This window comes from Cyrtonyx montezumae, unplaced genomic scaffold, assembly GCF_038088225.1.
Source record: "Cyrtonyx montezumae isolate F1298 unplaced genomic scaffold, pur_monq_1.0 scaffold_16, whole genome shotgun sequence".
NCBI classification, from domain to species: Eukaryota; Metazoa; Chordata; class Aves; order Galliformes; family Odontophoridae; genus Cyrtonyx; species Cyrtonyx montezumae.
In genome coordinates this window covers 10,680,040-10,705,317 of record NW_027071892.1, presented here as the reverse complement: position 1 = coordinate 10,705,317, position 25,278 = coordinate 10,680,040, and the positions used below count along the sequence as shown (strand labels likewise).

The window sequence follows — 25,278 nt, the reverse complement described above, 5'->3', positions numbered from 1 at the left end:
TTTTTCTGCCTACAGCCATTCCCACACCTGCCTCAAGCCCAGCAGCTCAGAATCTACACCACGGTTTGATAATTAAAACAAAGAAATACTCAGCAGCATTAGCTTTCAGTATCTTGCAGAGGCGTGCCTTTAATCAAACAGAGAGACCCTGGTGTTACACGCAGGCACGCTGAGGGATGAAGAACAGATGCAGCCGAGTCTGTTTTCAGATTTCCATAACAAGTGTGTGTCAGGAGCTGGCAGCTATGAAGACATGTGGCATATGCTAGGTGTGTCTGTGCCGTGCCCTGCCCAGGAAGCCGTTTCTTTCAAGGGAGCTCCTCTGATGAATTACAGACGCTGGTAATGGACAGCGCTGCTGCCTTGAATGTGCAGAGGGAGCTCACCTTGACCTTTCCTCCTCATGGGCTCAAAACTGCTGGCGCTGCACTGCAGCAAGGAGCTGCCCACAAAGCCGCAGTTCCTCAGCACAGGGCTGATCCCAGACAAGCTGTGGTGGCAGGATGGTGGTCACCCTCTCTGGGTCACGGCAGCAATTCACAGCTGGGCATCTTCCTCCTCCACCCAGTCCCACAGCCTTAGTCCTGCAACAGCTTGTGTTTTACAGTCGAGCTCTCTGAACAGAGATGAACAAAGAGAGTCCCAGCTGCCGCACGAGCGCGCAGTTCACACAGGTCATAGTCGTGGGCCCACTCCACATTGCCCCACCGCTGAATCTGAGGGACAGGAGGAACACAAATCAGTTCAGAACTGGATTACACACACAGCTGCTAGGCAACTCAACCTCCTTTCTCTTGTCTGTGAAACACAGGCAGCACTCCAGGAGCCGTGCTGACTGAGCACTACTAGGGTAGGGAGATCTCTGGATGAATATGGTGGAAGGATATGTTTCCTCTGTACTGTGCTCTCATGCAAAACCCCTTAAAGGGAGGATGAAAGTACTCTAATCAACTTCAGCCATTTTGGGTCAGGGAGAGCTTCACACCAGGCCAGATTCTAGTTTGTGCTCTCACAGGAAACAATTTAATAATAGTTTGGTGTCTAGCAAGGCCTCCAGGCTGGAAAATCCACAGCAAGAGAAGCCATCCATAGCTTTGCACTTCAGATTAGAAGGGGAGAAAGGCAGCCACTTGGGTTATGCAAAACGAAACTGGCAGCCCCAAGAGCACCCTGGGCTGTTGCATCTATCATGTTGTTCTACGGCAGCGTGCTCCAGACTGGTGGAGTGGAACCTCTCCTGTAATAGCAGGCACTTCCCCTGCTGGTTATTTGTGGTGAGGGGGTGCACTTGTCATGCTGAGATTATTGCTATTTGAATTATGGGGTTGCTCTGTAACATAATTTACCTGGTATTCTTCCTCCAGCCGAGACAGAAGCACAGCTTTCTCTACTGTAATGTGCCTGTCAATCAGACCCATGGACAGAATCAGAGATTTCAGCTGGGTGATTACATATTCTATACCTGGAAGGGAAAAATCCAAAACAAACAATATTCGTGGTTGTTTTCCACAGCGTTATAGCAGCTCTAAAAAGACAGCTGGGCTGTGGTCCTCCCTCAGGCAGATCACAGTGATGCCTCCCTGCTCCCATCTGGGCTCCTAATAGCCAGATGTTCAATTAACAGCACAATAGTGCTCTCCTGACCACCATCACCACAGTGACCTCAATGCTCTGATCACCAGGGCACATCAGCAGGAGGGGAGAGACTGTAATGTCAGAATTACATTACAGTCTCTCCCCTCTCCCACTGAGAGGAGCTCTCCTGCCCTTGTGCAGCCCACGCAGAGGGCTCCCACAGCCCAGCCCCTCACCTTGCAGAGCCCACATGTTGTAGGAGGCCAAGTGGCTGACGAAGGTGTCCCTGGTGCTGGCCGGGATGTTTGGTCCCATGATGCTGGTAGAGGATCCAATTGCCACGTTGTACCTGACACGATCACATGGCCCCTTAAAAAAGCTTATGGATCTTGAAGCTCTGAGTCATGAGTGCTAGAGCTATGGGCGTTTAGAAATAGCTTTAACCTCTTACCTTTTCTCAGCCCAGGTGACAATGGGATCCCATTCTTTCTTCTGCAGCTCTGCCAAGGCAGCTGGCTCCTCCACACGATAGCTGGGACATTACACAACAAAGCCATGTGGGTGTTTACTCATAAGCTGTCAGACTGCTCCCAGCCAGACTACTGCACCTCTGGGAAGGAAATCTGTGCCTTCCACAGACCACAGTATGGCAAACATAGGCCTCCTGCCCACCCTACCAGCTGACTGAGAACAATTCCCCCTCCCCCCCTTCCCTAAATTAGAGCTTTTGTTGTTCAAGAAAGGACAATTCTATCCAATTATATAACAGAGCTACAATCTGTCCAACAAAATTCTGCAGATAACCTGAAACCAGCCCCAGAATGCAGCAAGATGAAGTGATGAGCAGGGGACAAATGTCACGGGGCCCCTTCTGCTGCCTTGCATGCCCAATGGCTCAGCTCAGCACTTGCCAGCCACCACCCTGCCCAGCCCAACACAACCAAAGCCACAAACAAAGAACAAGCTGAGTCCTGTTTCCCTCTCCCTTCAGGAACAGATCAGCTGCCAGTGGACACCTCAGAGGCTGGGACTGTGATACTAACTTGGGCAGGCTGGATCCTGCAAACCACAGGAGCTTTGAGGAGCAAAGGGCATTCCTGCTTCTAGTACAGGTAATCTGAGCTTCCTACCCTTTAAATGCATGGAGTTCCACTAGGTTTGCAGACACAGGACTGGCCTAAACTAATTGAAACCCTTGGGCCAAAGCCAGAACAGACCAGAGTCCTCCAATGACTTGGTTAGAGCACACATTTTTCCCTCAGTTCTCTCAACCAGTCTTCCAAAAACCACTCTGCAACAAGACAACCCTGCCTCTGTGCCAGTGCATACCACAGTCTCTTACCAGAGAGTGTCTGTCTCCAGGAACTTCACAGCTGCACGGATCAGCTGCACTTTATTTCGCTGAGTAGGATTGTCCAGAGCTGTGTTGCACAGTGTGGTCTGCAGGATAAAGGCAACTGAAATTACTGTAATCCAAAGCTTGAGGAAGCAGCAGCTTCCACTGTACTAGACCAAGCAGAAGCAGAAGAATTCGGGGCAGAATGAGAGAACCAAGGAGCTCACTTAGAGGGAAATGTAGAGCCAGAACATGGCTCATATAATAGAGTGTATCCAACTTCTTCATACCCCTCACTAACCCCAGAAGTGCTCTCCGGCCCCTTCTCTCACTCCCCAGTGACACTGGCATTAGGACAGCCTGCTCTCTTTGTGTTCTGCTTTTGGAGACCATTTTTGTGCTTCAGCACTTTGACCTGCTGTGCTCACCAGGTGCATAGTGTAGAACTTGATGGTGTCTTTCTGAGAGTCCCATTCTGTGGCCACTGCAATTGCCAAGGCCTCACTGGGGACAGTGAAGAGCTTAGCCTGGGGTGTTTTCAGCTTCCGGTGGTCCAAGTTGATTTCAAAGCCTCCTGGGGAATCAGAGTAGAAATCCTGGGGAATTAAAGAGGAGCACGCACTAAGGAACAACAGACAACCCCACAGAGGGAGCATGCTCAGAGCTGGAGCTGAAGGGAGCACAGGATCAGCAAGCTTCCCACCATCATCAACATTTTGACACTCCTCTTCCTGAAATGATTCTGGAAACTTTCCCACCACATAGTTTTGCTATAGATGAGTAGAGGACAAAACATGCTGGTGAGAAACGGCCCACCTGCACAACAGAGGCTGCAGGCATGCCACTGCCTTGTGGTGATAACCCCCTGCGTGGCACCAGCCCTCAATTGTCCCAGCAGCTGCACTCACCTTCTCCTTGTGAGATGCTCACGTTCTGGTAAAACCTCTTCCTCTCTGGGGATTGAAAACAGAGCAGTTGAAAGGGCTGCGACAGGAGGTCTGATCCCCTCCCCTACTCCCCATCAGAGGCCAGAACACAGGGAGTGCTCAGAGCTGCGGAGGCCCACAGAACTGCCACAAAATCCTGCTCATTCATTCACTCCCTAGCCCTTCTCCATTACAGAGAGCTTTATTCAAGCTGGGAAATGTGACACCCGCAGTGATGCCACGGCTACCCTGACCATCCACAGAGCAGGTTTCTTGCAGACAGCCTGGAGGAGCCAGGAACTGTGCACAGCAGCAGCTGGGCCATGTGGCAGAGAGACACACTGCACATGGCAGCTGAGTCACCAGGGAGGAGCCACTGCCCTCAGTTCACCCAGCCCACATATCCCACCCAGCAGCTCAGGGGCACACACACTCCCCAGCACGCTGAGTGCAGGGATCCACTGTTTTGCTTTATCAGAAGCCTATTTTTACATCGGCACTGCTCACAGTGCCAGCAAAATCCTGAGAGCTTCGCTTACGCAGGAAGTGGTGCTGCAAAGACTCATCTCACTCAATGCAGGAAGAGCTTGTGTGATTCCCCTGACAATTACAACCATAAATGCTGAGCCCTTTTAATCTACCTCCTGGCTGTCTATCACTGTGCGCTGCTCCCTGCCAACATGGGCCCAGCAGGAAGAAGGAAGGGGATCCACTCAGACTCAGCCCCCTGCAAGTTTTAAGGCCTCAGGAAACACCACACTGCTGGGGCACAGCTCTGAGGGGATTCAGGAACCTGAGAGGAATCCCAATGGCCTCAGATGCTTCAATGAAACCCTGGTTACCACCCTTCCATCCACATGTTTCCAGCAACATCCGTAGAGCCCAGCACGTGCCTGAACCACGCCTGCGAGGGGGGGGAGGGGAGGTTCACTGCCCTGAAAGAAAACTTTCAAGCCCCCAAATGGAAAAGCAACAGCAAAGACTGACGCCCCATGGCCCAGCCCGAGACCACAGCACGGAGCCACAAATCACAGCGCGCCCGAACGCGCCGTCAGGCAATCCTGACTTTATTCGGAGCACGTTTTACCTCTCCCCATTTCCTTCAGCCTATTTTGAAGGCCGGAACCCAACACCTTTCCCGACCCCCAGGCGACCTTGAGCGGAGTCTCCCACGAAAACGCCCTGAGGACCCCCGCACCGAATCCTCCTCCTCTCGGACGGGGATCCGGAGCCCACCGGGGGGGGGGAGATGTGGTGGGCCCACCTCACCTGCGGGCGGGGCGTAAGCGCGACCCCCACCCGGCCCCAGCGGGTGGCCCCGGGCTGCGAGAGCCGGGAGGCGGCTCAGGGCCTGCACGAGGCGGCGCCGGCGCCACATCGCTGCGAGGAGAACCGGGACGAACCGGGACGAGGAGGGGAAGCGGAGCGGGCGCCCGACGCTCAGCGCGTCGCCCCAGGCGCCGCCATGCTGCTCCCGCACCGACCAATCCGCGCGGAGAACGCGTTTTGCCCCCTCGGCCTTCCCGTCGCGTGGAGGCGCGGGGAGGAAGAAACTCCATTTCCCATTGGCCCTCGCGGCAAAGCGTACCGGGAGGAAGCGCTCTCCTCCAATCAGCGCTTTTCCCCTCCTCCCGCTGCGCCGTGAGGGCCAATGGGAGAGCGCGGAGGCGTTGCCAGGAGGCCCCGAGCCAGGCGGCGGCGGCCTGGGCGTGAGGGGAGCGGAGCGGAGCGCGGGCGGCGGCGGCCGCTCAGCCCCGGCCACGCTGGCTCCCGGGGACCCTCCCGAGATGCCGGTGCGCAGCGAACGGTGCCGCGCGGGCGGAGCTACGGGTACGGCCTCCTCGGTTCCCTCTGGGGCGGCCGCCAGCAGCTTGGTGCCGCCGCCTCCCATCAACACGGCGCAGCCCGGCGTGGCCACCTCGCTGCTGTACAGCGGCGCCAAGTTCCGCGGGCAGCAGCGCAGCAAGGGCAACGCCTACGAGGTGGAGGTCGTCATGCAGGTGAGGGGGCCCGGCCCGCGTCCTGCCTTCCTCGGGCCGCGTTCCCCCTTGCTCGGCCTCGGGCCTTCCCCTCTCTGCACCGGGCGGGGCGCTCCCCGCGTTTCCTCAGTACCTTTCGCTCCTTGGGAACCCCTTTCCCGGCTCCTTCAGCTTCCCCTGTTTTAGAGCCCCTTTCCTTGGATCTCCACGGCCCCTCAGCACTCTCCGTTTTTCTCAGAGCCCTCTTTCCCCCATTCCTCAGATCTCTGGGAGCTCCTTTCTGCAGGTCCAGGGCTCCTAGGGGCCCCCACCCTCCCTTGACTCTCATTGCCCCACAAGGCCCTGTGCTCCTCTGTACTCTTTTCCCCTCATGCCTTCATCTCCTTTTTCCCCCCTTAGGGCTGGTAGGATCCCTAACCTGGGGTCCCTCCCCTTTTCCTCTCACGCTTTTACCACATTTTCTCCTTGTGGCTGGTGAGATACCTAACGTGAGGTCCTCCTTCCTCTCAGGCCTGGGGGTGCCTGTGTGCCTCTGGGCTGCCAGGAGGAAGGGTGGGAGCCTGCCCTGCGCTGGGAGGTGCCCAGGAAGTCCCCAGCAGCAGGGCAGCCTGTATTTCAGGCCTGGCTGGAACTCAGCAAGTCCCTGTGCCTGACTGGAGCTGGGGTTTGGGTTCCTCATCCTGTGGTGCTGGTGTCTGTGTGGGGAGCCAGGGGAGGGGTGCAGCAGTTCTGCTGTAGTGGGAACGCAGCCAGACAGTTCAGGAGAATGGGGCTTTCCAAACCCTCTCTGGAGTCATTGTCACCCTGCATGCTTTTTTTTTTTTTCAGTCAGAGCTTCTGTCACACTTGCTTTGGGGGTGTGGAGTCATTAGTGCTTAGGGAAGCCAGGCATTTGATGCATGCTTTCCTGTAGTGAATCACAGCCTTGTTCTTGCTTTAGTGGCATGGGTCTGGGGGACCCAGGCTGTGTGTACAGCAGTAGTGCAGCCTGATGCGTGGCTCAGCATTGGGGAGGGAAGTCAGAGCCCCACGGTCAGCAGTTTGGGCAGTGTTTGAACTGTACCCTCTGTTTTCTCATCCAGTCCTCTACTTGTCAGCAGCACAAGTATACCTGCTACAGTTTGCTCTGATGGAGACATCCTATGGTTGCTGAGTTCACTGCATGCTGCTTTCTCACAGAGGCTGGCTCTAGCTTTGTGCTAAAAATGCTGTTCTGTGCATGTCAGCTGAGAAGAGGTGGCTGTCTGCTCTCCCTGTGCTGAGCACAGAGAAATGTGGCTTTTCTTTGATCACAGGTGGGGAAGAGCCATCTTCTCACAGCTGATGTTTGCACTTCCCTAAATAATTTGCTTCTTGCTTTGAAAACCAATCTGGAGATGTCAGAGGAAGGCTTGGAAAATCCCCTTGCTTGAAAGGAGCTCAGAGCAGAAGCATCCCCCTGTCTCGTTTCTGCATAGCAGAAAAGGCAAGAGTGCAGCCCAGGAACTCAGAAGAAGAGTGACACAAAAGCATTAGATTTGCTTATTTGAAAATGCATAAGGCATCACCTGCCTTCTGAGCAAGCTTTGTGTGCCAGGTCTGGGTATGAGGCTGAGAGTGGGAAGAGATGGAAGCAGTTGGGCCATAAGAAGAGAGCTGAGTGCCTTTAAATCCTCCTCCTGAGCCACCCCTGCCTTGGGGAAGGGGTGGCTGTGAGCTGGATTGTTGGTACCAGCTGAAACAGAACCAAGCCTTGGACGATCTTGGGGTTAGAAATGGCTTTAGATCAATTGAGTGCCTTCTTGTGCATGCTAATAGTAGGACTTTGCACTTTTTTCTAGCATGTGGACATGGAAAACTCCTATCTCTGCGGATACTTGAAGATAAAAGGCCTTACAGAGGTGAGTGCTAATTGCAAAACAGCATGGGAAGATGCTGTTCAAAGGCTTTTCTTTTTTTCTGGTGAGGTAGGAGAAGCTACCACTAGAAGTAGGAAGTGGAGGTATTGAGCATACAGAAAAATTGACCACTAAGTAGGTTAATGGCTTCAGTCTGCTGTTCTTGGCATATAGAGCAAATAGGATGAGCCTTGATGGGGGACCTGAAGGGAGGAAGCTTATCTGACATCCCTTAGGATCTGAGCAGAACCCAGCCTGACCCCGCAGTCAGCTTTGGGCACACCTCTAGTGTGCTGGAAGAAAATATAAGATGACCCAAACAAGTCAGATCTTTATGCTTCTGTCCATATGCTTCCAATGTGGTCTGCTCTTGTGCTGGACAGTCAGTGAGAGGTGTTTCCTGAGTGTGACACTTCTTACTGTGCTTCTGCAAGATCCTCAAGTAGCCTGGAGCCCTCGCTGTGAGTTGCTGCCTTTTGCTGAGTTCTGGTCACTGGGTGACAGATCTCTCTCTTCTCTCCTAGGAGTACCCAACCCTCACTACTTTCTTTGAAGGGGAAATAATCAGTAAAAAGCACCCTTTCTTAACACGCAAGTGGGATGCTGATGAAGATGTGGATCGTAAACACTGGGTAAATACATCGGGGGCCAGATGCAGGTCTAATGCATTCCTGGCTGAGCAGCTGGTGTAGAGGTGGTACTGAGAGCCCCCATGCAAGGAGCTCTCCTTCAAGGTGTCCTTCTCCTTCCTCCACCCGAGTCTTTGCATCTGGAGGTCTCTTCAGCAGAGCTGAGATCTCTCAGAAGGAAGGGGATGTCTTGCTTTTCGGTTGTTGGCCCTGGGCTTGGAAGGGAAGTAGGAGCAATTCCCATCTCTTGCACTCCTGGGAGAACACACTCTTTGTTTTCAAGGCTTAGCACAAAACAAAGTGGAGAAGGGGCAAGGTGCCCCTGTGGTGCAGGCACCTGTGTCTTGTGGCACCAGCAACCTCAGCCTTCTCACCAGGACAGGGTGTGCCCTGGATCAGGGCCACAGCAGCTGGCTGATTACTTTGCTGCTGCTTGCCAGACTGATGTTTATTATTTTTTTGTCAATATATATATACACCCCCTGCAACCAGGCTGGATGTGGTTGTGAATGGCTGCAGTCCTTGTTGTCCTGGGGCATGCACTCAGCACTGCTCTGAGGGAAGAGCAGTCCCTTCAGTGGGATGGTGGCACTAGTAAGCACTTTTCCTGAAGCGAGTGTCCTGGTTTTTGTGTTTACTTTGTTTTCCTTTTGTTCTAGGGGAAATTCCAAGCTTTCTACCAGTATGCAAAAACATTTAACTCCGATGACTTTGATTATGAGGATCTGAAAAACGGGGACTATGTCTTCATGAGATGGAAGGTAAACTGCGTGCTTTCTTTTCTGATGAGCTTCTTACAAGTGACTGACAGAGACTTGAAAGCATTTTCAACTACTGCTGGTGGGTTAATGAAAGATCTTGCCCTATCCAACCTCATTAACCTGCCATACTTGCAAATTCCAGTGTGACTCCTGTCTAGTCAATTAGTTGCATCCTTAAGGGCTGCAATCATGCCTGAAAACACAACAGGAAAATCTTGCTTGGTGATTCTCCAGAGGGTGAGAGAATCAGTGTCTACAGCCCTTGTGCTGGGCCTGGGTTTCATGCAGTTTGCTGGCCAGTCTGCATGCTTGGTTCTACAGCTGGGTTGAGTCCTCTCTTGACATGAATTTTGTGCAGCTGTGAAGGGAAGAGGTCCTCAGGTTGACCTCTGGAAGCGGCATGTGTTGAACTGAAATTGATTTTGTGTGCTCTTTAAAACTGGTTCTGTTCTCAGTTCTTGCTTCCCTGTAAGGTGCTCACAGTGCTAGGTGGTGAAAGAACACACAAGTCCTGGTCTGGGCTGTAGGAATGCAGAGAATGCTCAACCAGGAGTGCTTGGTGTTAATGGATGCTGGTGCTCAGCTTGGGAGGGCCAATTTGGGTGGGGGAGGGGAGTATTTGACCAACATTTTTAAATACAGCCTATGTTTTATGTGCAGGAGCAGTTCCTAGTGCCAGACCACACTATCAAAGACATCAGTGGTGCTTCCTTTGCTGGTTTCTATTACATCTGCTTCCAGAAGTCAGCAGCATCTATAGAAGGCTATTACTACCATAGGAGTTCAGAATGGTAAGGAAGCTTTCCTCCTCTTGGGGACTGCAGGGTGCCTCCTCAGACAAAGCAGGGACTCTTCTTCTGCCCATCTACAGCCTTGGGAGCACCCAGTCAGCACTTATTTTGGTGGGAAGGGGATTTGACCTGATGGCTGGACCCTGATGAGGAAGGAGGGCATATGTGTTTGGCCAGAGCAGCCATCTGCGTGGTGTAAAGTGCTGTCTTTTGCACAGCTGATGGTAATTGAGCTGGCAGCACGATGCAGAGAAACACTGTATGGCAGCATGCTGTGAAGCAGTGATCTGATGTGTCTGAGGTGTGCTGGGAGGCAGACCCCAGCTGTGCCTCACTATTAGCGTCCATCCAGAAGCCTGGGCTCCAGCCTGCAAACCTTTGATGGGGTTGCCTGAAAAAGCCTGAAGTAGTTCAGCTTCTCCATGCCTTGGCCCTTCAGAAGATATCTGAGGGACCTAGGAGAGGGAGCTTTGGTGCCTTCTCAAGTGTAACAGCTCTCCTGCTGCTCCCTTCAGGCAGGTGTCTTGTTAGGTCAGTGCTTTGTAGTCCTCAGTGCTTGGGGTGTTGCTGCAAGATGTGGGGAGCAGTCAAAGTTAATTGGTTGTGGTTTTGGTTGTTCTTGTTTTTGTTTGGGTTTTTTTTTTGTTATTGCTATCTGACAAGTAGCTGTGAGAGCCCCTTTCCCTAGCTTTGGATAAATAAGAAAAATATTTGTCACGCACAGCAAGTGAATCTGTAGGGTGTCTGGAAGCTCTCAGAGGGAAGGAAGGCGCCTGGGAGGCTTTCAAATGAATCCCCTCAAGCTAAGCTTTGAAAGATTTGAGTCTAATTTTCAGTTGTAGCAAACACTGTTTGAACATGAAAGTTGTCAAACTTCAAAAGGTGTCCAAAGCCCCCAGTCAGCCCACCTCGATCTCAGTCTGGCTGCAGGTAGCTCCAAGACATGGGAGTGGGAATGAGGAACAAAGCTGAGTCCTCCCAGGGTTTTAGCAGCACTGTTAAGTGGATGCATGAATGCCTCTGAGTCTGTCCCAAAAGGAAAGGGAGAACCCACCTGGCTGCAGAGCTGAATGAGAGCTTTTAGTTCAAGGTGGGGGCGGGTTCTGTTGCTCTGTGTAATCTTCTCACCCATCTTTTTCCTCTCTCCCAGGTATCAGTCATTGAATTTAACTCATGTTCCTGAGCACAGTGCTCCTATCTATGAATTCCGATGACAGCTGTCCAGATCTGATGCTGCACAGAAGCAAACGGGGCAGGAGAGCATGGCCTGCCAGGAGAACTGTGTCCCTGTCGGAGCACGGGAATGCACGCTTCTCTCCTGCCCCTCGGACTCGTGAGAGAGAGCCTGAATGTTAACCCACCAGCCCAAGGAGCATGGCTGCTGGAGCTTAATTCTCCCTCCTGTCGAGTGGCGATTTGATCTTTAATCTGGTTTTGAGATACCTTTAAATGCACTTTCTTATTGCACAGCTAGTTTCTCTATCACTGAAATTCCTCCTGGCTCTCCTCTGGAAGCTGTTTCTCAGTAGCTGGAATCGGTCTGTTCTCTGAGTAATAAGAAAACGTAAGCTTGGTGCTTGTATTCTCCTTGTTCCAGCCTGGTATGGGTTGCAATCGCCAGGACTCAGGTTTGTTACCCAGATTGCCAGCTCTGATGCTCCCAGAGGCAGGCACGGCCGCGTGTGTGAGGCTCTGCTTGGCAGGCAGCTGCTCAGCTGTGGTCTGTCAAGGGAGTGTTGGCTGAGATGGATGAGGATTGAGTGAGTCTTTGCTTCCTGCTGGCTAATGAGGTTAGCCAGAGCTGCAGATCTTTCAGGAACACCGGCCCTTTGGAGCTGAGAGCTGTTCCAGTGTCTGGATACGCCACTGGGAATTAGTTTGATGTATGGACTTCCGGGCTGTCAGTAAAGTGGATCTGAACTCTGCTTATAGGTGTATAATTTGCTCTTTAATTAAATTAAGGGTTTAAAGGAAAAAAAAAAAGAAAACTTTTATTAAAAAAAGAGAATATTTTTATGGTTCCTTTTCCCAAGGACCCTATGGCAAATGCACAATTACTCAGTTACATTTTACCGTTTTCACATTGAAAACTGGGAATGTCTATGTTAGTTTTTATATACGTGTATGTATTCTGCTAGCTTCTGCTTTGGGGCAGTAATTGGAGTGCAAGTGTTGAGCAGCATCACAGAAACAGCTTGAACTGTTCAGCATTTGTACTCAACCCTCATGCTACACCAACACCACTGCTTGATACCTTTATGCAAGGCAAAAAAAAAAAACCAACAAAAAAAACTCAATATCTCTCTGACTTTGAAATGTTTCAAGTGATATAACTTAAGGCTTGTGTGCCAAAGTGTGTGTGTATGCGTGTGTGGGTTTTTTTTCCAAGACATTTTAAAAGTTGGCCTCAGTTATATGTTTAATGTGTCAGTCACACCTGCAGGGTTCTGTGCAAGTCTGGCTGGTGTTTTTCAGGTTGTTTGAAAGCAGCCCCCTGAAGCAGACCTGCACTGTGTGCTGACAGGAGTGGTGCTGAGGATGGATTTCTCGCCTAGGGGAGGAAAGCAAAGCCCCCTGCATTCCTTGTGCTGGTTGCTTGGGCTTTGTTTTCAGTTTCCTTTTGGCAGCATGTCGGGTACTGCGCAGCAGCTGAGTTGTCAGTGTAAGCCTTAACAGGAGTGGGTTTGGCTCTCAGTGAGCTTGTTCTGTATGCACAGAGCTGGGATCGTGCACGTTGAGAGGCGGTGGGGCTGTCGGGAGGTGATGTGGTGCTGAAGTACTGTTCTGCAGGTGGGTCCTGGGCCACAGAACTAGCAGCCCCACCTGCAGACGGAGGTGGGAGGGTGGAGCAAGTGTGTGCTGTTGTGTTGGTTGTTGCAGGTGGATCTGTAGTGTTGCACAAAGTCTGCGGAGGAGCTGGAGGAGGGGGTGTGTGTGTAGAGCAGCTTAGAAACAGATTCTGCTTTTATTCTGCTCCTCTGGGAGAAGCTTGGCCTGCAGGGAGGTGAGGAAAGGCATTTCTGCGTGCATGGCACTGGGGGAAGTCCTGGTTTTTGAGGCTAAAACCAACGGTGCTGCTCAGCTGTGAGAGGTGGAGGGGTGAGCTGGTGGCAGCACAGGTGCAGACTCTACCCTGCAAGCTGCTTTCAGGAGCTGTGTGCAGCACTGGCAGTGCACTAATCACTCTGTGCTGTCAGTGCAGTGTTACTCTTGGGTTTCTAATGCTGTTCAGTTGAATTGCTTCTGTGGCTGTCCATAGAAGCTGGATTAGAGAGGTTCCTGGGGTCACTCTGTAATGTATCTAACCTAGAATTTCCCCTGAAGTTTTCCTGTGAGACCTGATATGGGGAGGGAGGAGTGTTCCCTGCACCTCTGCCTGTCTCGTGGCAGCAGACTCAGAACGCTTCAGTTGAAATCACAGATGGCCTCAGTAAGATGTGTTAGGGACAGGGGACAGTGGGGAGATGTGAAGGAGCTGCCTGTGTTCAGGATTTCTCTAAGGCCTTGATTTTGATTTTTCACTGAGTTGTTTGATAAGCTAAAGAGTTGTTCAGTATGTCACATTGTGGTGAAAGGTGACTAACGGGTGAGGTGCTGGGAGAGGGAGTAATGGGGGATCCGAGGCTTCTGAAAAAGGTGTGGCTTCTGTTTTTTTAACAATGTCGGCTGAAGAATTAGTATATTTATGGATGTACTATGGAAAAGGGACTGGGAGAAGTATTTTGCGGAGTTATCAACGTCCAAATTAAAAACGAAATGTATTTAAGGGGCCTGTATCCGTGTGTGTTTGTCAACTACAGCGCTTCTCAGCTCGGGGCAGCTGTGCTTCACCTCCCTGCCTAAAGACACATCCAGGAATCCAAATTGCTGCATAACAACTGCGAATCCAAGGGTTCAAGAATCCAGTCCCCTTTAATAGGGGACATAGGATTGCAGTGGGGGGGGGGGAAGCTCAATCCCCGGCCCTGCGCCACATAACCTTCCCCCCAGCAGTTTTGGGATGCGAGCTGGGAGGGGGCTGGGTGGGATCACGGAGGCGGGCGGAACGCAGGGCGCGGGGCGGCGGGCGCGGCCGGAGCGGTGTGCGGGGTGCACAGCGCCCCCCTGCCAGGCGGCGGAAGTGAGTGCAGCCCGGAGCATTAAGGCGGACGGACGGACCGGCGGCACTTCCGGCGGGCGGCGTGAGGAGCCGCGCTGTGCGGTCGGGCCGCGCCATGGGCATCCTGGAGAAGATCTCCGAGATCGAGAAGGAGATCGCCCGCACCCAGAAGAACAAAGGTGCCGGGGCCGCGGTGGGCTCTGTGGGGCGAGGGGTGGGGGGAGGCGGGGGGTGGTGGCTGTGGAAGGGCGCTGGGGCTGTGCGGGCGCTGGGCGCGTTTCGTGGGCCCCCGGGGTCTCTCCGTGCCCCGTCCGCGGCCCTGCGCGTTCCCGCAGTGGGAGCCGGGGCCTGCTGCACCCGGGTTGCCCCGGATTGGAGCTGAGATGCCTGGATTCAAGGCAGGGCCGGGGTGCGCCAGGGCAGTGGCACTGCGCTTTGCTGCTTCTGCGGGCAGGGGGCTGTGCTGAATGCTGGCAAGGAGAGGTGATAGATCCTGCGATCTCCGGGCTGCCTTCCTGCCCCTTGTTCCAAGCTTCTACTGAGCGAGCTGCCTTCTTCTCCGTGTCAGGTGTAAGTTCAAGTGCCTTGCTAAGAGTAAGTCAGTACGTGTTTTCTTCGTGTATTCGAGCTCTAAGCTGAGCATATTTTTTAAAATTGGCAAAAGCGGAGGAAGAGCATCTTGTATTTTTGTGGCAGGGGTTCCCCACAGGCTCTGCCTCCTCCCAATCCCAACCCCAGCCCATCCACACTGACCACGTCCCTCAGTGCCACGTCTCTGTGGCTCTGGAGCATATCCAGGGACGGTGACCCCACCACCCCCTGGACAGCAGTGCCAATGTCCGACAGCTCTTTCCAAGAGGGGACTTTTCCTAATATCCAACCTGAAAATTATTTCCTTGAAGTCTTACTTGCACGCAGGTTACTGTAAGATTTTGTTCTCGGCGGCCGATCTCAAAAACTACAGAACACATGGAGTGCAGCTAGGGTGTGCTAAGCTACAGACTGAAATCTGAGCTTACTTGGGACTGTCTGTTCACCAGTTGCTGCATTTGTTATTTCAGCTACTGAGTACCATCTCGGCCTGCTGAAGGCAAAGCTTGCGAAGTACAGAGCTCAGCTGTTAGAACCTTCCAAATCCTCAGCTGCTAAAGGAGAAGGCTTCGATGTGATGAAATCTGGAGATGCCCGAGTGGCACTGATTGGTTTTCCTTCTGTGGGTAAGGTCAGTGAGTATCTGAGTTAACCCTGCAGTGTGTGGTGTTTCTGGGTTTGTGACTGGCAGGGGCTGTAAAGCAGGAATCTGTTGTTTCTTTGTATTTCAACTTGCCACTGGATAACAAAAAGTTAACTAGTGCAACCACAGGGCTGCTGCGAACATAGGTGAGGGTATAGGTTTTATTTGCATGCTGGAAAAGTGCTGGCAGACCCATTACTGCTTCGGTCCCTGGGTCCAGGATGTCTGCAACCTGACTTTTAAAAGCTGATGAACACTTTATGGTATTGCATGTTTTGCTGAATATGTACCAGTGCTTTCATTTGAGAATCTCTCATGGTGGTAATCTCTTGCTTTTTCAGTCCACGTTTTTGAGTTTAATGACCTCAACAGCCAGTGAAGCTGCATCTTATGAGTTCACAACCCTGACGTGTATCCCAGGAGTCATAGAAGTAAGTAGGATTTTTCCTCCCTTTCACAGAAGATAGTGGTAAAAGAAGCCCAGACATGCAAAGGAGTCTGTTCACTGCAGTTACACTTGTATTACCACTGAGAAGCAGCAGTATCCAGAGATCTCTGCTGACCTCTGCTTTAAACTTCACGAAGTCTTGAGTGCTTGTATTATCAAGTCTGCAACCTGTGGTGCTGATATAGCACTTCTCTAGGCTGCATAACTCTTCAAGATTGACTGCTTGATTGAGGTTTCATATGCCACAGTTTGACTGACCAGAGCAATATGGGAATTCTCAACTGAATTTTTTATAACTGCTCTTGGCACCATTGACCAGATGGCTGGAAACCTTGACAGATTTGTTTTTAATGAAGCTTTAAAAGAGGCAATCTGTACTGTGATCAATTTGGAAAGAAAATACGACTACTCCTGTCCTTGAGGAATTTTATTAGTGGTGGTCTGAGTGTTTATCAGTAAGGCAAATGGTAAAGGGCACCAAACTGAAAAGTATCCAAGAGTAATGAGAAAACTTGGGTCAGAATTGAAAGCAGATTTAAATAATGAAAGCAAATGTATTGGTGTTAAAACATGAGCACTGTAACGCAACCAAGTGCAGCCTCAAGCTCCAGTCACCAGCTGAAGCTTTTACTGAGGACTTCCTGCAGCAACAGCTTGAAAGCTAATGCCTCTGCAGACCCAATGAACAAAGCTTCAAGGCTTTCAACTTTCCATCTGTTTCTTTTTCAGTACAAAGGAGCCAATATTCAGCTGTTGGATCTTCCTGGGATCATCGAAGGAGCGGCGCAAGGTTGGCTGATCTCTATGTTGATGTAAAGGAGGGACTTGCCCTCAGTATCATACTTGGCCAGATCAAACAGCAGCTTTCCCAGGCTGCTAGTTCCCATGCTGGCTTTCCAAATGGCATTCTTGATCTTATATGAGGCACGATTCTTATCCCTGGCTCATGTAAGATTCTATATGAGGCAGAAAGATGCTTTGCTGGAGGTGGGAGCCAAAGCAAGTCAGTCACTTCTCACCTTCTTGCATGAGTGTTATCTTGCTCATCTGCTTTCTGGTGCAGAGGAGATCTAAAGAAAGATGCTGGAGGGGCAGGGGGGAATTACAACTGAACAGTGACTTTTGACTGATTTCCTGCATTCCTGCAAGTCCTCCCATGACTTTTTATTCTGGGCTGTTGTCCTTCTACTTCATTTTGACGTGACCAACTGATGTCTTAACAAAATTTACAAAAACCTCCTAATGGACTCACAGGAGCGTGGTGTGGTTAGTAAGGTCTCTCTCTTTTGCCCAGGAAATGCCCACATCGCTGCCCTGTGTAAGCTGTCTCTGCCACCTGGAACCACTCCCACTGTACGGGTGTGGGATGTCTGTCCAGCTGGCAGCAGTGGCACTTCAACATGTACGGCTGTGTGCAGATAGCTTTACATGTGCTGGCTGTGTAAGCCATGACACAGAACTCAAAGCTGATTTCTCTTCTTGATACACAACCATCTCCTCTCTCCTCAGGGAAGGGCAGAGGTCGGCAGGTGATAGCTGTGGCCAGGACAGCAGATGTTGTCATTATGATGCTGGATGCCACAAAGGGTGAAGTGCAGCGGTGAGTGTTTCTGGGTGCGTGGGGCTGGGTGACACGTGTGACACACACACATGCAACATCCACAGAATTACTGAGGGCGCACTCCCAACATCAGATTCCCTTGTGGTACACATTGAACATCCCCATTCTTCTGCATCACCAGGTAGACCCTGAGCAACTTGGCTGCTTTTGACTCCAGTTCGTACTGGAGTTGTAGCATGTCCGGCACAGCAGCACTCAGTGGGGGTGTGACTTCATTCAGGCCACAGTCATCTACCATCCGCCTCCATTCTCCACTGGCTTTACTCACTGGCCATATGGGGCTGTTAAAAGGTGAGTGAGTTTTGCTGATCACTCCCTGGCTCTCTAGCTGACAGATCAAGTTATGAATGGGGAGCAAGGAATCCCTGTTGGTGTGGTACTGCTGTCTGTGCACTGTTTTTATAGCAGTCAGTACCTGTTGCTCCTCCACTTGTAGCAGCCCCACAACAGACGGATCTTCTGACAGGCCAGGAAAAGCAGACAGCTGCTTAATGTTGTCTGCGTTCACAGCAGCTATTCCAAAGGCCCATCAGTACCCTTTGGGATCCTTAAAATATCCCCTTTTGAGGTAATCAATACCAAGTATACATGGAGCCCCTGGGCCAGTCACAATAGGATGTTTTTGCCAGTCTTTACCAGTGAGGCATATTTCAGCCTCCAACGTGATCAACTCTTGGGAACCCCCAGTCACCCCAGAAATATAGATTAATTCTGTCCCTTGGTGACTCGAGGGCATTAGAGTGCTCTGTGCACCAGTGTCCACCAATGCCTTGTATTTCTGTGGTTCTGATGTGGCAGGCCATCAAATCCACACAGTCCAATACACTCTATTATCCCTTCCCCCCCCCTGGCTGGGAGCAGGGCCCCCCTCTATTTGTTACCTCTGTTATTTTTACGGCTACTGCCGTGTTCAGCAGTCACTGGAGCAGTCACCTTCTTGGAGAAGTTCACCCTGGTGGTTGATCTATTTTGTATCTCTTTTACCTGTGCCTGAAGTGCAGGAGTGAGTTTTTTATGCCACTTCTTCATATCTTCCCCCTGGTCGTGTAGGTAATGTCACAAGGCAATACGTGACATAGTCTTACTGTTGTCGCTGCCTCGAGCAGGAGAACATCCTCTTTTGATAGCTGAGATGTTGCACTTTTGGGAATCCTGGTTCCCATCAGATCCATCCGTTTCATCAGAATTTGGCACCGTAGTCAGTTCGTCCATTATATCTTCTTGATTGCTCTCTAGTCTGTCCATTCTTTCAGTTACCTTTACAGAGGCTGAAACATAAGCTTGTAGAGGGGTTAAATGTGACTCAATGTCTTGAAGTTTGTTAATCAGGTCATTTATAAGGGGTCTTCTTTGTCTTCTGCCATACATTGCTGCTAATGTACTGCCATCCCTGTCTGGTGCAGTCCTCGTGAATATACGCCACGTAATTGGTGTACACTTGATTCTCTCAGGGTCATGCTCTTGGTTTGGTTCATCATGAATGAATGCAGGGTCATGTAACGTTTCCATCACAGCATATTCTCTCAAATAATTTATGCCCTTTTCCATATCAGACCATTTCTTTTTCTCAGGCAACAGATCATCTCTGAAGGGATATTTTTCTTTCACGGCTATCAGCATCTGCTTCCAGAGAGTGAAGGGTCTGTTGTGGCATGTACTAATGCCTCTGTCAATGGCAGAGTCCCTGGCAATGCTACCCAACTGGTGAGCTTCGTTTCCATCTAGCCACACACTGCTGGCCCCACTGTCCCAGCAGTGCAGTAACCAGGTGACAGTAGGTTCATTTGTGTGGCGTGTAAAGTCTTTTCTCAAACTTCAAATTTCATTCATTTTCAGAGGTTGAGTAACATTGGTAACGATCTCTCTTTCATCTTCTACTCTACCAGGACTCATTGCCCTCCTAGTGCTCTTGCTGGGGGTCTCAGCCCAACTACTGGAAACTAGAGTTTTGAACCACTCGTCTCTCCTCTCCTCTTACAGTGTCTGATTCCTCTACTTTCTCCTCTTCTCTTTCAGAGTCTGCTTCTTCCACTTTCAGCTCCTCTTCTTTCTTCTCTTCTAAGGGAGTCAAGACTCTTTTCATTTCCCATCCTCTTACAGAGGCAACTGACATCGATTCTGGTGTCACCTGTGGTTGATCAGATTGGTTGGTTTTAATGATCATTCTCACTAGCTCGGTTCGAAGTCTGTCTCACTCAGCTATGACGAAATTTAGTTCACCTTGGAGCCTGACTTGTTGAGCCTGAACGTGGAGTAGTTCATTTTGGAGATGGAGTAATGTAAATTGATAGGCATCTTGCTCAGTTTTGAGAGTCTTGCTCAGATTGGAGGGCATCTCGCTGAGACTGGAGAGCATCCATGTTGGATTGGAGAGCATCTTGTTGAGACTGGAGGGCGTCTAGATTGGACTGGAGAGTCTGATTGTCAGCTAAAAGACTCTCTTTGTGGATATGGAGACTGTCCCTTTTGGCTCAGAGACTCTCGCTCTATTTCAAAAACTATGCCTCTCTGGAATAGTACTGAATAAGGCCTGGTAAGCATAAGCCAGACCCCAAATAATTTGGGCCTCCTCAGATCCATCTGAGCCACAACATCCCTGTCTCAAATGCCTGCTTAAGTTCTCAGGATCTTGCAGGTGTTCAGGAGAAAAGTTCCATGACACCAGTGATGCCCATTTCTCTAAAGTCTCTCCTAAGTCCCTCCAAACTCCCTGCCACTCAGTATTCTCTGGCTCTGGGGAAGGCTTTCTCAACATATTACAAATACAGATACTGAGTAAAATGATGAAGAGTACATTCAGGGAGACTGACACCACAATCATTACGAGCATTGGATGAGCATTGAGAAAATGCATAATGAATTCAAAGGAGAGGCCAGGAGCCTGTTTAAAAATCACAAGTTCCATAGAATTAACAGCCCCATCTGGAGTTACTCCCTCTGGAACTGAATGCCACATCGTATACAGAAGCCAGGTAGGTATTTCCATCAGTGTTTTTAGTTTATCATACAGAGACCAAGCTCCATGGATCAGACTGGCAAACTTAATTAAGTCCCAGTACGTTCTGAGCATTACAAGGGAAAAAATGATGAAATGCAGTCCCTTTAAGAGCAATTTAAAGAGGCTTATACAGAACTTTCTGCAGAGCTCAGCTTGGGCTTCTCAGTTGTAAGATCATTCCTCCAGGATGACTGTGCAGAGATGGGGATGCTGAGCTATATTGCTGCCACAGACTCTGTCCTGTATTAGCTGTGGGTGTTACACTGCAGTGAAAGTTCATGACAAGGCTGTTTGAATATGACAGTCAAAAAGGAAGAGTGTGATTGTCACCTGACTGAGCTCAAATCTCACAGGTACTAACATGCAGTGTCCCTGCAGGGCCCTGCTGGAGAAAGAACTGGAATCTGTAGGAATCCGTCTGAATAAAAGCAAACCAAATATCTACTTCAAGGTGAGGTTTCCTGGGCTGTTACAACCACAGCTTGTGTCAGGCTGCTTAATGAAAGCCAAGTCCACCGTGTGCTGCCCTTTGTGTTGGACAGACTGAAGCAGGCAGTGGATTTTACAGGCTGTTCTTAAGCTGATTTATTGTCTTGCAGCCGAAGAAGGGTGGAGGTATATCCTTCAACTCAACTGTCACGCTAACTCAGTGCTCTGAGAAGTTGGTACAGCTCATCCTCCATGAGTATAGTATCCTTTTCCTAAAATGAGAGGGACTTGAATCTCAAGTCAGCAGCTCTCGAGCCAAGTGATGCCTGCTGGGGGACGGCCTTGCTGTGCTTGGTGGGGTAAGAAGAGGGCTGGGTTGTTTTTTTTCCATCTTTGTTCCCTTCTTCCAAGCTGCACCAGGCAGGCTCAGCCCATTGGCTCACAGCTGTGTTTAGGCATGCTGGATTTGGACCTTGACAGTGTTCCCCTCAGAAATCTTCAACGCTGAGGTCCTTTTCAGAGAGGATTGCTCCCCTGATGAGTTCATTGATGTGATTGTAGGCAACAGGGTCTACATGCCATGCCTTTACGTGAGTATCTCAAAAACAACCTGCTTTCTGCAGCACCAAACATGTCTTTTCAGAAGGAAGCTCTGGGTCTTCCTTATTCTTAAAGCAGTAACGATTTTGGGATGAGGAGGTGGGTGTTTTCTTGCTATTTATACCTGCTCAGCTGTGCTGTGTGCTCTCCCTGTGCCCTCTAGTGGTTGGCTGCCGTGCAGCAGCGTGAGCTGTGGTGTGGAGCCTTTTCTGCTGCCAGCTCTCCATTTGAGTTCTTGTAAATGTTTCCTTGGACTGGAGGTCATTTAACAGCTCTGTTTGATAATGACTGGGCCTGGAGTTAAACTCCTGATGCTAGAGAACACGTTGCTAGTCATCCCAAATTGAGAGCTAAAAGGTTGAGGTCTAAAATTATCTTTAGGTTCCTGAATTTCAGCACATCATTTTATTAAAAGCCTTGGCTGCCCTCTGGTTGATGGGGATCCATGTTTCTGTATCAGATGCTGTCACTGCTGTGTTACACCTACATGTACATCCCTGTTTTCCTTGCAGTGCTGCTGAACAGGCATCCTAAAAAGTGTGGATTGTTTCTCATTTGACTTAGGTTTATAACAAGATTGACCAGATATCTATGGAGGAAGTGGACCGTCTTGCTCGGAGACCCCACAGTGTTGTAATCAGGTAGGAACCTGTGCATTGCTTGACCTGAATGGGTTGGTGGTTCATCTCACACCTCTTTCTCCAGCTTCTCCCAAGAAGGAGCCTTTTCTGAGGGCTGTCTGCAGCTGCTGGAGAGAGAAGCAGAGAGCCATTGTACAGCTTTTCCAGGCTTCCTTCCCCAGGAGAGGCAGGCTGCTTGGCTTCCTCACACCATCTGCAGGGCAGAATAAGTCACTGGCTCATTCCCTTGGAAGTGCTGATATATCTGATCGGGGCTTTGCTGCTTCAAAGCTACTTTCCCTTCTGAAAGCCCTGTTAATTTCATCTTGTGCTTTTCCTGTAATGACATCGTTACAGACTTCTCCCCTTGTACCCAAGCACTGTAATTAGATGTTTCACCTTGTTCTTCTGGATCTCTAAATTACAACAGCAATAAACATGGAGATTTTCCTGGTGTTTTACAGCTGTGGCATGAAATTGAACCTGGACTACTTGCTGGAGAAGCTCTGGGAATACCTGGCACTTACCTGCATCTACACCAAGAAACGAGGACGTAAGTGGCCATTAGCTGAGCAGGAGGTCTGGAAGGCACAAAGGGCTGCTGCTCACCAAACACAGGCTGCCAGCTGGCCTTGGATGCCTGGCTCTCAGAGATCTCATGTCCTGCTCCCTAGCCAGCTTGGAGCTGGATAGAAAGCACTCTTGGGAAGTGCTTTCTATTACATCTGACCCACCTGTTCTCTCTGCACTGGAAGAGCTGGATTTTTATAAGGCTTTGCATGATGCTATCATAAAGAAATAAAGTTTGCAAGTTCTGGGCTGGAGAAGAGGAGTTGTGAGAAAGCTATTGCCTGTGACATGGTAACTGTACTCATGGGTACTGGAGTGTGGACAGAGGAGGTTCAGTGCTTTCAGCTACTTGGATGCCTCTTGTGTCTGGGAGGCTGCTGGCAAGTAACAAGGCAAGGAGCTGGGGCATAGGAAGCACGAAGCAGTGTGGCACAGTGTCAGCATGTTATTAGGACACACTCAGTGCAAAACCAGTGATTATTTTCTTTTCCCTTGTTTGCTTTTCCATAGAGAGACCGGACTTCACAGATGCCATTATTCTACGGAAGGGAGCTTCTGTGGAGCATGTGGTACTTTCTCTGTTATTTATAATGGGTTATCTGTAGAAGGCAGCTTGGAGCCTGCTATGATTTATTTGTGCTTTTTGGGATGTGTCAGTGCTCAGTTGGGCTTCTCCTTTTGTTACCCTCACTGATTCTGCCTCTGGTTTCTTTCCTTGCTGTTATAGAAGATTTATTTATTTATTTTAATTACTTGATTCAGAGCAGTGAAAAACCACATGGAAGCAGCGAAGCAGAACTTCTGGTGGACTATAGAGTCTGTGCATCTATTCTGCATTTCAAGTGCTGCTAACTGGCTTCTAAAGCCACTGTTGTCATTTCTGACATAGACGCGAGTTGCTTCTAAATCCTGAGTAATGAGCACGTTGTTTACAGAGGGTCACTGAGCTGCCTCTCTGTCTGTCTGTCTTGCAGTGCCACCGGATTCACAGATCATTAGCCAGCCAGTTCAAATATGCCTTGGTATGGGTAAGTGTTTAACAGCAGATGAAATCCTTGTCCTTGTATGTCTCTGGCTGGTCATCTTCTAACCCTTCTCTCTGTTTTTCTTTAAAGGGGACAAGCACAAAATACAGCCCTCAAAGAGTGGGCTTAACCCATATGATGGAGCATGAAGATGTCATTCAGATCGTAAAGAAGTAGCTCTCTTTGCTGCTCTTTGCTGGTGCCTGGCCTTGTCTTTAATCACTAGAATTGGATCTGACCACATAAAAGCAAAACTAAACAAAAAAAAAGAGGAGATGCGTTCCACAGCCAAGAAAGTGAGAAGGCTTCTGTGAAGCTCCTTCTCTTGGAGAGAGGCTTAAAATGAGGCTACTGTACATGCAGGTGGGGAAGATGGGTTTCCATCTTGTAGCATTTCAGGCGAGGTAATGGTTCTTAAATACAAAAAAAGAAAATAAAATAAAAAGGGAGCCAGTTCTTCTAGGACACAGTTCGTGCAGCCAGCAACATCCTGCCCCAATAAGATCTGCACACGTGTCTGTGTGTTAACCTACCAGAGGCTTGCTCAGCCAGTGGAAAGTTCATGGGTTTGTTTGAACAGATGTGGCCCTGTGCTTTTGAACAGAGGAACCAGAGCTGGGAGAACATTGCTGGTGCTTTGCTGCTTATCTATTCACTTAATTTAAGTGTTGATCTGAAACAGATAACAAAGTTCTTCCTCCTCTGCTCACTGGATGTGTTGTCTCTACAGCTTTCATAGATGGAGACTTCAGTCTGAGACAAGCCCTGGTGAATATATGATGGTCCCTCAATTACATTAAAACGTGGCACTCTGTGCTTCCTGGTAGCTCTGCAGAGGGGTTTGTAGGACATCCTTGCCCAACTGATACTGAGAGGTGAGAACTGAAACCTTGTTAAGTAATGGTTAACCTGGCCAAACTGCAGCAGGTTACGACCAGAGAGAGCCATAGGCTGCAGTGAGGGTTCACTTATGGCATTATCATGGTCCATAGAGTGATTTTGGGAGTTTCCTCCACTCGTTTCCTGCCTGTTGGTCCCCAGGAGCATTGCTGGGGCTGTGCTTCTTTCTCAATCCTGCCTCTAAATTCCCATAACAGCTCCCTGAGCTCGGCACCATCCCATGCCATGGGTTTTACCCCAGCCCTGTTTACCAGTGTTTCTTGTGTGGATATTTTTCCTCAGAAATCTGGGATTTTTCTAATCATGCTTTTTCATTAAATATTGATGCTAAACGATTCAGAGTGCCTGATAGAGAGCAGCTCTTTCCTTCTGGGATCAAGAGTTGCCGATAGCTTTTATTTTCTTTCATTGGAAAAGAGTTAGGTCTGATGTGGATTGTTGACTGTGAGGACAGGTCTGATAGCAAACTTGTCTGAACAGGGCTCCTTCCCTCTTCTGTGTTCCTCCCCACCCCTCACAAACTGATCGAGCAGAAATGGAAGGAATATTTTATTTGAGAAAATAAAGATTGCTATTTCATGTGAGCCGTGGATGTCTGCCTGCCGTGGTTTGGCAGTTTGGTGTGTTCTCTAACTCTCTTTTTACCTTTGGCTCCCTGAAGAATGATGGTTGCTGCTGCAGGAGGTGGTGAGGTGGAATAGATCGTCAGGCAGCAGTGAGAGGGCTCTGAGGATGGAGAGGACCTCTGCGAGGTGGCGTGGGAGATAAACACGATACTATTCGCAGTACCCAAGCTGAGAAGGTGACTTTGAACTCTGTAAGTTCCCTTCCCTGTTCCTGGCTTTGTTCTCAGCTGGAGT

General features: G+C 49.9%; 3 protein-coding genes across 3 annotated transcripts; 2 read left to right on the top strand and 1 right to left on the bottom strand.

Moving 5' to 3' along the window:
• Window positions 1-86: 86 nt before the first annotated feature.
• ATPAF2 (ATP synthase mitochondrial F1 complex assembly factor 2) lies at window positions 87-5,336 on the bottom strand. The gene is made up of 8 exons (XM_065732803.1): window positions 5,107-5,336; window positions 3,820-3,864; window positions 3,340-3,485; window positions 2,918-3,015; window positions 2,027-2,107; window positions 1,812-1,924; window positions 1,347-1,462; window positions 87-716 (listed from the first exon to the last, which is right to left on the bottom strand). The coding sequence occupies exons 1-8, from the start codon at window positions 5,213-5,215 to the stop codon at window positions 579-581; spliced, it is 846 nt and encodes a 281-aa protein (XP_065588875.1). The 5' UTR covers window positions 5,216-5,336; the 3' UTR covers window positions 87-578.
• A 152-nt stretch (window positions 5,337-5,488) lies between these two features.
• Window positions 5,489-11,456, top strand: GID4 (GID complex subunit 4 homolog). Its single transcript, XM_065732785.1, is given in 7 exon segments — window positions 5,489-5,530; window positions 5,532-5,837; window positions 7,637-7,696; window positions 8,218-8,325; window positions 8,982-9,083; window positions 9,744-9,874; window positions 11,025-11,456. Coding segments are annotated over 7 exon segments (813 nt in total). The 3' UTR covers window positions 11,089-11,456.
• Window positions 11,457-14,067: 2,611 nt separating this feature from the next.
• DRG2 (developmentally regulated GTP binding protein 2) lies at window positions 14,068-25,002 on the top strand. Its single transcript, XM_065732784.1, has 13 exons — window positions 14,068-14,152; window positions 15,035-15,195; window positions 15,549-15,638; window positions 16,385-16,445; window positions 17,165-17,255; window positions 20,653-20,725; window positions 20,874-20,964; window positions 21,196-21,293; window positions 21,868-21,944; window positions 22,388-22,476; window positions 23,004-23,062; window positions 23,468-23,521; window positions 23,609-25,002. The coding sequence occupies exons 1-13, from the start codon at window positions 14,089-14,091 to the stop codon at window positions 23,693-23,695; spliced, it is 1,095 nt and encodes a 364-aa protein (XP_065588856.1). The 5' UTR covers window positions 14,068-14,088; the 3' UTR covers window positions 23,696-25,002.
• Window positions 25,003-25,278: the final 276 nt, after the last annotated feature.

Excerpts from the sequence above, each read along its gene's own strand:
- DRG2 (XM_065732784.1), top strand. The coding sequence starts at position 14,089 with ATGGGCATCCTGGAGAAGATCTCCGAGATCGAGAAGGAGATCGCCCGC. Across the intron at positions 20,965-21,195 it reads GCTCATCCTCCATGAGTATA|AAATCTTCAACGCTGAGGTC; the intron begins GTATCCTTTTCC and ends TGTTCCCCTCAG. Across the intron at positions 22,477-23,003 it reads CTACACCAAGAAACGAGGAC|AGAGACCGGACTTCACAGAT; the intron begins GTAAGTGGCCAT and ends GCTTTTCCATAG.
- ATPAF2 (XM_065732803.1), bottom strand. The coding sequence starts at position 5,215 with ATGTGGCGCCGGCGCCGCCTCGTGCAGGCCCTGAGCCGCCTCCCGGCT. Across the intron at positions 3,486-3,819 it reads GAGCATCTCACAAGGAGAAG|GAGGCTTTGAAATCAACTTG; the intron begins GTGAGTGCAGCT and ends CTGATTCCCCAG. Across the intron at positions 717-1,346 it reads GGCTGGAGGAAGAATACCAG|ATTCAGCGGTGGGGCAATGT; the intron begins GTAAATTATGTT and ends CCTGTCCCTCAG.